Consider the following 13633-nt stretch of genomic DNA (forward strand, 5'->3'; position numbering starts at 1 on the left):
GGGTGGTAGGAATACAATTGGTTGATACTGGAGATGCAAAAAGGTAATTATGAAAATAGATGTGAGATACTTTGATTATTGTATGTTGCCTTTGAATTAGAAGGTTGAGACCCAGGTAAAATCCAACTCTAGGATTTGAGTACAAACATCAGTACTGAGGGAGTGCTGCACTATGATATGTCAAATGGAGGCCCCCTTGGGTGCATGTAAAAGATTCAATAGTACGATTTCGAAGAAGAGCAGGGGAATTATCTCGGAGAGTATTTCATCACAAAAACGGATGATCTGGCTTATTATCATACTGCAGGATGCGGGAACTTGTTGTGCACGCGTTGGATTCTGGGATTATAAAAACGAATTGCATTGTGAAGTGCTTTGGGATGCTCTGTGGTTGAGAAATGCGCTACAGTACATGAATGCAAGTTTTTTTTATTTCCACTGACGTCGAGAAAATGAAGAACAGATTTGGTGTAAATTTGTAACGTTAGGAATGGTTTTGATGGCGTAAACAAAGAAACAGGTCATCGATTTTAAAATTTCCATTGCGAAGACTGGCCAGAAGAAATTTGTTTTGCACAGTTGGAGCATTGAATGATTTAATGGAGGTTTGGTTGAAGTCGACACTTCAGTTTTGATTGCTCTTAGAAAAAGTTGACATGGTAACCAGAAGATCAGCTACGATCTTAATAAATGGCAGAGCTGACCTGAGGGGCCAAATGGCCTATTTCTGCTCCTATTTTGTCCGTCCATAGGACGTAGATTTATGATAGTTAACAAAAAGATTCAGACGTGACTGAGGAAAAGAGAGAAAGAGGCTGCATTGGGTGAAACCTACTTGTGCACTGTCATTCTGAGACAGATTCAACTGAATAGCTGCCTCCTGAGTTGTACAAATGTGCGATCCTCCTCTTGTAAACTGTATGAGAATGAGGGGGTAAGTTCTGGCTTTCAAAGAAAAATGTTTTTCTAATTTTTTTTTCTCTTTCAGTCTTACTTTGTGACAGATTATGATCCCACAATTGAAGATTCCTATACCAAGCAATGTGTTATTGATGACCGAGCAGCAAGATTAGATAGTAAGTATTCTGAAACCAGATTAGCCGGATATACAAATGCTTTTAAATTTTGTGGGTAGGCCTCTGGAAGAGCATTCAAGTAGAAGGGTGGGATGATTCACTAGAATAAACTATGCCTGACTGATCGTTTAGAAAGCAGATTTTCCTTTAGACTGAACTGGGAGTCTAATTTGGAGTGAAAAATAAGATTGTGCTGGTTCAGAATTAGGCACCAGGTCTGTGTTTATGCTATCTGTAGTACATTACTTGTTTTGCACAGTTGAGGGTGTAAAATCGGTTTAATAATAGCTATTCTAAGATGAATGATGATCGCAGTGGGAGATAAGAGTGAAGCTGCAACGTCTACCAGAATATTTTTGATTTATGGTTTATTTTTGAGAAGGAAAACTCAATGTTGATGCCAATATTATGATAAGAATTTGATTAATTGGTCTGCAGCATGGTGTTAACCTCCAGTTAATGAAAGCAATGGCTTTCCAGTAATTTTGACAATTTTACTGACCTGATATTTGATGAGTCCATCTGGTATCATGCCAAAAGTCTGTGATCTCTCCGATTCTCTCCATTGCTGCAGATTCTTAGTAGTCCAAAAGAATCTGATAAACTATGGCTAGTTTTAGTTGATTGAGAACTTTATAAATAATTGCACTTTGAAAAAATTGTAAATCTTGCCATAAAGATTTTGTAACTAAGAAATGCCTGAAAGCCACTTTCCCAGCACTTGCTGTTTTGTGTGGGGTGCTTCTGCGATTCTTCAAGTTGATTTTTACATTCTGACTCCCTCCATTGTGAGAGAAATAAACTAATTTTGCATGCACACCAGCTCGATGTTATGCTTTTGTCATCTAATTCTTAACTTGGAGTTTCTGTTTTGCCATCTAGTTTTAGATACAGCAGGACAAGAAGAGTTTGGAGCCATGCGAGAACAATACATGAGGACTGGGGAGGGGTTTCTTCTGGTCTTCTCAGTTACTGATAGAGGAAGGTATGTTCAAAAACATGTTGCAGGTGCTGTATTTACATTAGAGTATGATGTGGAGATGCCGGCATTGGACTGGGGTGGGCACAGTAAGAAGTCTTACAACATCAGGTTAAAGTCCAACAGGTTCGTTTCGAATCACTCGCTTTCGGAGCACAGCTTCTTCATCAGGTGATGAAGCTGTGCTCCGAAAGCTAGTGATTCGAAGCTGTTGGACTTTAACCTGATGTTGTAAGACTTGAGTAGGAAGAGGTGACTAACTTGGATTAGGAAGGACAATAATCCAGTTGTTGTGTTCTACATAAGAAGCCACTGCATGGTTAGAAGTCGGAAAGATGCTCTGCTGAGAGGGTTTGAGGAGTTGTGGTCCAAACTGAAACCCAGAACTTCAAAGGAATAATCACTGCATTGTTACTGGAGCTACATGCCAATTAGCATAGGTCCAAGGAGATTAGAGAATTAAGCATACAGTTCAGGCACGTAGGAAGAAGGATTGCAATTTCTGGTGCACTAATACGAGGACTAGCTAACGAAGGGGCTGTTCAGTGCGGATTGGCTTAATCTGGGATGGGATTAGTGCCCTGGTGAATTGCAATAACTAGGACTATACTAGGGTTATAAACTGCAAGAATGAGGAATTTCCTCCATATGGTGGCATTCGACTTTTGGCTCAAGGATTTCTGCCCTTTTAATTTTCTTCTGACCGCTGCCTGTCCCTGTGCCATAGTCCCTCAGGTCCTCTCTCTCATGCACCACCAATTCCCACCTGGCTTTGACTCGATGTCTGTGATTGGGAGATGTAGAGGCTGTGTCCCCAGTAGCTGCTGCTTCCATTTACAGCCTGAAGAGCCCCTTCCTGTTCTGAACTGGCTTCCTGGTGTTGCCTCTTTTGCAAGAATTGAAGCTGGTGCAGGATGGTGCCTTGGTCCCACCTCAGCTGCAGCCCCCCAGCTGGGCTCCAGGCTCCAGGTTCGGTGTGGGGGGAATATTCCAGGCGGCCATGGTCTTATCAAATCCTACCGTCGGCAGTATTAGGGGGAGGCAATTGTGTAGCGGCATTGTCATTGAACTTGTAATTTAGAGATTCAGGGTGATGTTCTGGGAACTTGGGTTCAGGTGCCTTGCCTTTTTAGCTCTTGTGTCAGTAAACGTTGTTTCATAGAACATATAGTGCAGAAGGAGGCCATTCAGCCCATCGAGTCTGCACCGACCCACTTAAGCCCTCATTTCCACCCTATCCCCGTAACCCAATAACCCCTCCTAACCTTTTTGGTCACTAAGGGCAATTTATCATGGCCTGCATGTCTTTTGACTGTGGGAGGAAACCGGAGCACCCGGAGGAAACCCACACACCCATATGGCAGAACATGCAGACTCCACACACGCAACTGACCCAGCAGGGAATCAAACCTGGGACCCTGACGCTGTGAAGCCCCAGTGCTAGCCACTTGTGCTTGTGTGCTGCCCCTTTTCTCCTTTATTTCCTTTTTCTCTAACCTCCCAATTCCCAAAGCCTTAGTTTGAATCCACATCAGTTAAGTGCTGTTTTTATGCTTTGAAGTTCACAAAACTTTAGTAGTTGAAAGAATTTGCTCCATTTTGCAGTACAATTTCAGTGAATGATCTCTCAGTTGTCCAGCACTGCTATTATTAGATCCTAAATTGTATGTTATTTGGAAATAATAAGGTTTAATCCCATTCCATAGTTTCCTTTAGTCGAGAAGCAGACTCATGCTTTCCTTATTGATGAACCAGTCAAAAATAAACTGTTTTAGGGCAGCACGGTGGCGCAGTGGTAGCAGTGCTGCGTGGCTTTCGCCCCCACAACCCAAAGATGTGCAGGGTAGGTGGATTGGCCACTAAATTGGAGAATTGACAAAAATGAATTTGGTACTCTAAATTTATTAAATAAAAGAAAGAAAAATAGATTGGTTTGCTGCTTAGCGTCACACTTTTCAAATTCTGAAAACCTAGTTGTCTGCCACTCTTCTCCTCCACCCACCCCCACCCATCTCTCCCACCAATCAATCTGCTTTGTTTCGTTCGGAAATAATACCTTTTTTAGTGCCTTTATTCAAAACCATACTCTCTGACCCGTGGGTTTTTGCTATATTATTTCTATGGTTCAGATATTCTTTCCAAAGCATAATACTTCAGAAAATATTCTGTGGCCTAATCTATGGCTTGACCACCTGATTCCCATGCATGCTTTCATTGTAAATTATATTTCTCCTTGGGTACTGCCACTTACATTTCAAAATCGCCATTGTTAACTTCCTGTTCAAACTGAAATTCCACCTTTTGACTTTGAGTTCTTGCAAACTGCTTCCCATTTCTTTACTTTCCAATACCCTTCATCGTGTTGTCACTAAGGGATGGTTTAGCTCAGTGGGCTATACAGCTGGTTTGTGATGCAGGACAAAGCCAGCAGCGCGGGTTCGATTCCCGTACCAGCTTACCCGAACAGGCGACTCGGGGCTTTTCACAGTAACTTCATACTTGTGACAATAAAAGGTTATTATTATTATTTCCTAAATTCATGCCCACTTATCTTGCAGCTCCATGTTTGAATGTTTGTAATCTGGTTTCTGATACTGACACTTCAGCAAAACACCAAAACATCCTCGGTGACTCTCAGTGGTGCAGTGTGCATTGTAACCAGCTAACTGTCGACGGAGAATGTCCTGTAATTGTTTCTCGTCTTTCCTTTGCATTATTACCTCTGGAGTCCCTCAAAGATCTATGCTTGGCTCCCTTCCCTTGCTCCTCTGTATGTTGTCCCTGGAGAATATGAATTGAGACCATGAAAGGTCAGGTTCCACACGTATGTTCAAAGTTTCTACTGCGACTTTTCCATTGCCTTTGTGTTGTCTGACTTTCAATCTTGGATAAGCCACAACCCTTACAGTTAACTATTAGGAGTCTAAATCCATAATCTTCATCTGCCACAAATTCTGTAGCTTTACTGATTTCCAGACATAGAAAAGAAAAAATAGGAGCAGGGTGAGGCCATTCGACTCTTCAAGCTCGCTCCACCATTCATTATGATCATGGCTGATCATCCAACTCAATAGCCTAATCCCACATAGAAAGTGTTGTGTTGAAGCAGACTACTAAGTCTGCAACCTTGGTGTGCTACTCGATCCTACAGCTTGCAACACTATTTTCTGTATCACAAAGATTGCCTATTCTACTTCCGTGACATATGAACATGCAACATATGAGCAGAAGTAGGCCATTCAGCCCCTCCAGCCTGCTTTGCCATGGGTGGTATGTTGTCACAGTGGGTGACACTGCTACCTCATTGGGCAGCATGATGGCTCAGTGCTTAGCACCTCTGCCTCACGGCGCCAAAGACACTGGTTTGATACAGCCCCGGGTCACTGTTCATTTGGAGTTTGCATATTCTCCCCGTGTCTGCGTGGGCCTCACTCCTCCAACCCAAAAAGATGTTCAGGATAGGTGAATTAGCAACGCTAAATTGCCCATTAATTGGAAAAAAATTGGGTACTCTAAATTTAAAAAAAAACTGCTGCCTCACAGCGCCAGGGTCCCAGGTTCAATTCTGGTCTTGGGTGACTGTCTGTGTGGAGTTTGCCTATTCTCACCATGTCTGCATGTGTTTCCTCCAGGTGCTCCGGTTTCTTCCCACTGTGCAAAGATGAGTAGATTAGGTGGGTTGACCATGCTTAAATTGCCCTAAAGTGTCCAGGGATGTGTAGGTTAGGTTAAATGGTTATTGGGTTAGGACGGGGAAATGGGCTTGGCGGAGTGCTCTTTCAGAGGGTCAGTGCAGACCTGATGGGCTGAATGGCCTCCTTCTGCACTGTAGGGATTCCATGATTTGATAAGATCATGATTGATCTGTTCGTGTTTCAAGTTCTACATTCCCACCTGCACACTATAAGCTTAGATTCTCATTAGGCAAGGCCTCTGCCTTAAAAATATTCAATGACCCCACCTGAGGCAGAGAGTTCCAAAGTCTCACAAACTTCATAAAAATTTTCTCTATCCTAAGAAGGTGCCTGCTAATTTTGAAGCAGTTCTCCATAGTTCTGGACTCGCCCACACAAGGAAACATCCCTTCCACATTTCTCCTTGTCAAGATCATTCAGAATCTTGAACACTTCTATGAAGCTACTCGTCGCTCTTCTAAACTCCAGTGGAAACAGCCCAGTCTGTCTAGCCTATCCTCATAAGTCACCTGCTCGTTCAGTGTATCAATCTAATAAATCTCCGCTGAGCCTCTGCCAACACATTTATATCCTTTCTTAAATAAGGAGAACAAAACTGCCTGCAGTATTCAAGATGTGATCTCACTGAAGCATAACATCCTTGGTTTCATGTTCAATTCCTCCTCTGATGAAGGATAGCATTCCATTAGTCCTCTGAACAATGCCAGCCTCAGCTCATCTGCCAACCTTAATTGTGAATTTGAGTTCCAGACTCAAATATTGTAATGCAGTCTTTGACAGACTCCTATCTTCTCCACTCCAGTAAATTCAGTTAATCTGAAGCTCGACTGCTCACATCAAGTCCTGTTTGACCATCTCCGATGTGCATGCTGATTTGTATTTGCCTTGACTGTTTTAAATTTAAAATGTTCACTCATATGTTTAAAGATCTTCTTGGCCTCTCCCCTCTGTCTCCATAATCTCCTCCAGCCCTGCAATCTTCTGTGTCCTCTGACTGTAGGCTCTAGGAAGTTTTGATGTTAGATAGGATGTGCGCAGAACAGTATAAATAAGGTGAAGTTATTAGAGTTTGAAAAATGGCAGGTTTACGAGGACACCACCCCTCAGTTTTTTGCCACGACTATTGGTGGTAGTTTTCAGCCGTAGTTACTATAGCTCTGGAGTAATCTTCCTTATTTTGTCTGCTTATACTTTAGGAACCTCCTTAAAGCCATGTCTTTGGCAAAGCTTTATACCATCTCCTGATATTTTCTTCATTGGATTGGCATCCATTTTTGTAAAGCAACTTGTGGCATTTTCCTATGCTTTGGACTCTATGTAAATACCAGTTAATGGCAGCAAGGTGGCGCAGTGGTTAGCATTGCTGCCTCACGGCACTGAGGTCCCAGGTTCGATCCCGGCCCTGGGTCACTGTCCGTGTGGAGTTTGCACATTTTCCCCGTGTTTGCGTGGATAATTGGGTAATCTAAATTTATATAAAAAAAAAAAAGTGTTTGCGTGGGTTTCGACCCCACAACCCAAAGATGTGCAGGATAGATGTATTGGCCATGATAAATTGCCCCTTAGTTGGGAAAAAATGAATTGGGTACTCTCAATTTATAAAAATAAAGTAAATGCCAGTTAATTTGTTCCCTCTTGCCTTCTTCCTTCTCTTACCCTCACATTATTTTGCTTTGTACACGTTCTCTCTCCCACTCTGCTCTCTCTTCTTTCTCATTACTTGCCTCTCTATCTCCTCCACTCCCTTTTCTTAGACTGTACTCCTTTCTCTCTCTCAACAGCTGGAAAAACACTGTCCTAGGAGATGGTGAGTTTTCAAACATTTTTGCCTGTGACCCATTTTTGCCAACCTTCACGGCCAGCGCCCTTCCAACCTTCGTGTCATTTTTGCTTACCTTTAATGTGACGGGTGAGCCTGCTTGGTCCTCACTATGTTGTTTGCTTTGTCATTCAATGTTACATTTCTGCAAAGGATGACTTTAAGTTCTCACTGCATCTGTTGAAAAAAATCAAAATATGTTTGTCCTCTAACTCTCCCTGGGGCATGAGTCCCGTTCTTGCCAAGTGTAACTGATCTAGTTTGTACTGGTCCCATCTCCTCCCAGAACCCGTCTCAATGTCCCAGTCATCTGAAACCCTCCCGCTTACACCATCTCTTCAACCATGTATTCATCCAATATATCCTGCTGTTTCTACTGACTAGCACGTGGCACTGGTCGTAATCCTGATATCACTATGTTTTGAGGTCTTGTTTATCAACTTACTTCCTGGCCCTCTATTCTGGACCTCATCCCTTTTTTGTTTTGAAAGCTATGTCGTTTGTACCAAGGTGTACCACGACCACTGGCTGTTCACCCGTCCCCTCCACAATGTTGTGTAACCGCTCTGAAACATCCTTGACCCAAGCACCAGGGAGGCAATATACCATCCTGGAGTCTTGCCTGCAGCCGCAGAAATGCCTATCTATTCCCCTTACAATTGAATCCCTTGTAACTATTGCATTCCCACACTTTTTAATGCTCTCCTATGCAGCAGAGCCAACCATCGTGCAACGCATTTGGCTGTTGCTGCTTTCCCTGAGAGGCCATTCCTCTCAACGGTATCCAAAGTGTTAAATCTGTTTTTCAGGGGAATGGCCACAGGGGATTCCTGCACTGCCTGCCTAGTCCTATTGCTCTGACTGGTGGTCACCCATTCCCTTCCTGTCTGTGGAGTCTGAGCCTGCGATGTGACCACTTCTCTATAGGTGCTAACCACGATACTCTCTGCCGTGCGGATACTCCACAGTGTTCCCAGCCGCCGAAGCAGCTCCAAAATCCGGACTTCAGAAACTGCAGCTGGAGACACTTCCTCTATGTATGCTGGCCCTGGGCACTGGAAATGTTCACATGGCTTCCTACATTTCATTTGGAGTACACCATGGCTTTGAACTCTCCTGCCGTGACTTACCCCTTTAAATTAAATCTTTGGAAGATGCTTAATGTCAATTACTCTGGGGGCCCTTCTTTCCTGGTCCTCGTTACTACAAATTATAAACCCCAAAAAGACCTTCCGAACTATAAATTATAAAAGTAGGAAGCACATGCCCAACCTTGCCCACTACTTATCAATCAGTTCTCCCCCTTGTAGCCTCTATTGCTGCAGCAGGGCAAGACCTCGTTGAAAATTTAAAAGTTTGAAAGCAAAAAAGCACACCACTTTCCCCTTTGTGCACTCAGATGTGCTCTCTCCCACTACTCGTCCACATAAAAGATATGCACAGGAACCTTCAAATTTCCCCCCTCCTAATTCTAGTGGCAATCTTCATCCCTAATGTGTACCTTGTGATCTATCGTGATGCTTTCAAGAAAGAATAACAAGAAGATAGCTCCATTTGAACTTAACGTTGTAGGGGTATACTGAGGGAGAATTCAGAATGTCCAATTCACCTAACAAGCATGTCTTTCGGGACTTGTGGGAGGAAACCGGAGCACCTGGAGGAAACCCATCCAGTCAAGAGGAGAATTAAGTCTTTACAGATCCAGAGATAGGGGTAACCCCAGGTTTAACTGGATCTGTAAAGACTTAATTACCTGCAAATACTTGCATTCAAAGTATTGTCTTGCATCTTTGACTTTGTCTATATATATGTTTCTGGAACATACCTCTTTGTTCACCTGAGGAAGGAGCAGTGCTCCGAAAGCTAGTTGGACTATAACCTGGTGTTGTAAGACTTCTTCCTATCCTATTATGGACTGACCTGACACTACACTCCTGTATGCTTCACCCGATGCTGGTGTTTATGTATTTACATTATGGACCTTGTATTGCCCTTTACGTATTTTCTTTTTTTCTTTTCTTTTATTTTCATGTACTTAATGATCTGTTTGAGCTGCTTGCAGAAAAATGCTTTTCACTGTACCTCGGTACATGTGACAATAAACAAATCCAATCCAAATCCAATCCAATTTGTTATCCGACCTCAAGAGAAGCTTATTGATTGATCCGCATAGGAAATACGTGTGAGATGTGCAACTTTGACATGACAACAAACAACCATTCCTAAGATTGGTGATAAAACTGTCCTTGTGAAGACAATTGGCCATTAGAAGACATGGTGGAGGACACAAATTAAAGCTGATGATGATATTCAAGCAAAATGCCTTGCTACCCATTTTCACAAGAAAGTGTGTGTGTGTGTTCAGAGTGATTTTGTGAGATTTCAGCGTGGAGTGCTAATTTGTTACACATTTCACCCAATGCAATATAAATGTATATAACTTGTAAAGTTACAAAATAAATAAGTTCGATAAGTATTCGGAATTCTTTTGTTGTTGGGTTTTACTTCATTCCATTGGGACATTCTTGTTTGTATTTCACTTGTCTCAAATCAAGCATGCATGGCAGTGCCTTGAACAGTACCTGTGTAAAATCCAGCACCATAACTTGACCCAAAACATCTGTCTCAAAAATTCAACTTTTCCGCTAGTTTATACGTTATACGTTTAGGCCATGTTGCCAGTGCCATTGGTGTGAATCCAAACTATGTTCTACTTTCTCAGAAGCGTTTAATCGTTCAGGTGAATATGAACTGAGACTTTAAAAATTGTGTTTTGAGTTGTGCAGTTTTATTTTCCTTTTCAGTTTTGAAGAAATTTACAAGTTCCAAAGACAAATCCTTCGAGTAAAAGATCGTGATGAATTCCCTATGATCCTTGTGGGTAATAAAGCTGACCTGGAACATCAAAGGCAGGTGAGCACTATGAAGTGACATTTCTGAACTTTTGGCTTTGTTCAGTGGAGGCAACACAAATAAAATGAAAGTCGGGTAGCTTCAGTGGTTATTGATTTTGATATTTGATGTGTGGCTTCCTGATGTCTACACAAATGTCAGTGAATGCAGGCTATTTTGGCTAAAATAACAAATCCTTTTTGCAAAAACATGCATTAAAATCAAGCATATATTTATAATGATCCTTCTACATCTTGGACTTGGTTCGAACCAGTTAACTGAATTTGGTTTCTTGAGAATGTTGAGTTAGAAGAAAAAAAATTTAAGTGCAATCAATAAAGTGAAAAGATGACCAATCAATTCCTGTACATGTTTCGCTTAAGCCTCTGGAGAATTGTAAAAATGTTCCCTTTACCTCTAATCTGCTTTCAGTCCCAGGCATTTAAATAAGTGGCTTTCCTCAATTCTATGCTCTCCTATTTTTTCCCCCACCCCTCAAAAGTTGGGTAGAGATTCTGACTGTTAATTTAATTTTATGGTATTCAACATTTCTAATTTGCCTTTGAGTTTTACTCTTAAGTGCACTTCTGTCAAGAGGCAGAAAGGAATTCTACCATGTTGGACTACTAACAGAAAGCTTTTGTTGGTGTTTTTGACTTTCTACCACTTAATGTCAAAAATAAGCAGGAAATTCAGAATAGTAGAAGGTTTAGCATACATTTTGAAATACAGATTGGAGTTTCAGAATAGATACTCAGGGCAGAAGGTTAGGCTAATAGGTTGGTGAAAAAGGCACATGGGACACTTGCCTTTATCAATCGAGGCATAGGCATAGATTAGAAAAGCAGGGAGGTCATGTTGAAGTTATATAGAACTCTGGTGAGGCCACAGCTGGAGTACTGTGTGCAATTCTGGTTGCCACATTATAAGAAGGGTGTGATTGCACTGGAAGGGGTACAGAGACAATTCACCAGGATGTTGCCTGGGATGGAATATTTAAGTTATATGAAGTTGGATGGGCTTGGGTTGTTTTTGCTGCAGCAGAGAAGACTGAGTGGTGGCCTGATCGAGTTGTACAAGATTATGAGGGGCATGGACAGGGTAGGTAGGAAACAGCTGTTCCCCTTAGTGAAGGGTCAGTTATGAGGGAACACAAGTTCAAGGTGAGGACAGGAGGTTCAGGGAGGATTTGAGGAAAACCCTTTCTATCCAGAGTGGGTGACTGTCTGAAATGCACTGCCTTGGAGGGTGGCAGAGGTGGGTTGCCTCACATCCTTTAAAAAGATACCTGGATGAGTACATGGCACATCATAACATTCAAGGCTATGGCCAAGTGCTGGCAAATGGGATTAGGTAGGCAGGTCAGGTGGCTTTCATGTGTTGGTGCAGTCTCGATGGGCTGGAGGACCTCTTTGGCACTGTTATTCGATGATTCTAGTGATATGCAAAGTTCCTTTCAGGCACTAGTTCTTATGTTGTGGCATATGGATTTAAGCACCACAAGTGTTCATGTGTTGAGTATTCATTGTACTGTTTGCAATGGTGTTCTGATTATTTTTTCCCTCCAGCACATAACTCTTGTCCCTTTACTGTTGATGCCTCCCAGTTGTCCATAGCAGTGCTTAAATTAAATCTGCAATTATGTGTTTTGAAAGTTCTTGCTCTTGGCAATGACTTCATGAATTGAGCAAGGCAAGCCGCATAAATATAAGGAAATTAAACGTTATTTACAATAACAAAGTGTTAGCAGCATTTATGGAGAAATGGATCACATTTGAGATGAATGACCTTTTGTTAGAACTTTGTTCCAGAAATTCTAGTGTGTTTATTTTGATATCATGGGTACATCTGTCATGTGGGCCATTATATGATTGGTTCTTTTTATGAAATGTGTAAATCGTAATGACGAGACTGGTTCTTGTGAACTCAAACAATACAATAAGGTAAAAGGCCTAATGTAAGGAAAGTCTGAAGGAATTGATTTGTTTATTTTAGAAAACTTGTAGATCAACCAATGAGGAGCCTGGGCGAAGAGAATTGCATTATAGGTTCCTGATACGCAGTCTGAATTAATAATAGATTTTTGTTTGTCATTTCCACTTCTGCTGCAAGACATGCTTTTAACTTTTGGCAACTTATAGGAAGAAGCATAAACTGCTTTGTTCAAGTTTGGTGTGAAAAATACAATTTGGAAACCAAATGTTGGTGAAATTAAATTAGAACTAAAATGAGTCTGCTTAAAATTCCATTACATTTAGTTGAAAATCCTGGGTTTGGATGGACAAAGCTGCCACCTGATTTCAAAAATTAGTGAGAACCTTTCAAAAAGTTTACAGTACCACATTGTCTTTCATTGAAACTAAAATTAACCTGTTTATAACAGTAGTTGACATATTATGATGTGGATCGATACAGAGAAACAAAAATATCCTCTTACGCCCTCAATCCCTTCGTCAAACTGGTGCCATTGTACTGTGATGCTCTGATTGATTGAATAGAGCAGGGTTACCCAAACTTTGAGTCGCAGAACCCCCAGTGACCTCCCAAGAGCATCTGAGAAACCCAATTATTCTCAAAAGCTCGATGATCCTTTTTGTTTTACTGCAAAACTCAGAAATCAAATGCAAACAAGTATTTTATAGCTATATCTATGCATATATTAAGAAGAGGCACACGGTCACAAATACATTAGCCAACTACATTGGCCCCCTCACATTAACTGCTGGCCAATGCATCTTTTCATAGCCATCACACGTGCTCTCCTCTCACACTCTTTCACTTCACTCTCTCCACTCCCTAACCTACCTCCACTCTTTCTCTGTGTCTGTCTCTCTCTGTGTCTGTCTCTCTCTGTGTCTGTCTCTCTCTGTGTCTGTCTCTCTCTGCGTCTGTCTCTCTCTGCGTCTGACTCTCTCGCTCTGCGTCTGACTCTCTCGCTCTGCGTCTGACTCTCTCGCTCTGCGTCTGACTCTCTCGCTCTGCGTCTGACTCTCTCGCTCTGCGTCTGACTCTCTCGCTCTGCGTCTGACTCTCTCGCTCTGCGTCTGACTCTCTCGCTCTGCCTCTGACTCTCTCGCTCTGCGTCTGACTCTCTCGCTCTGCCTCTGACTCTCTCGCTCTGCCTCTGACTCTCTCGCTCTGCCTCTGACTCTCTCGCTCTGCCTCTGACTCT

The 13633-nt window shown here is 42.1% G+C and overlaps 1 protein-coding gene across 2 annotated transcripts in view; it reads left to right on the top strand.

The window, feature by feature from the left end:
- Nucleotides 1–13633, top strand: part of rras2 (RAS related 2) — a 136875-nt gene that overhangs the window by 105012 nt on the left and 18230 nt on the right. For both annotated transcript variants that reach the window (XM_038808105.1, XM_038808106.1), the window contains exons 2-4: nucleotides 989–1076; nucleotides 1959–2061; nucleotides 10374–10482. In XM_038808105.1, coding sequence (XP_038664033.1) covers nucleotides 989–1076; nucleotides 1959–2061; nucleotides 10374–10482 — 300 coding nt within the window. The remainder of the gene's footprint in view (nucleotides 1–988; nucleotides 1077–1958; nucleotides 2062–10373; nucleotides 10483–13633) is intronic.

Source organism: Scyliorhinus canicula, chromosome 9 (assembly GCF_902713615.1).
Source record: "Scyliorhinus canicula chromosome 9, sScyCan1.1, whole genome shotgun sequence".
NCBI lineage: Eukaryota > Metazoa > Chordata > Chondrichthyes > Carcharhiniformes > Scyliorhinidae > Scyliorhinus > Scyliorhinus canicula.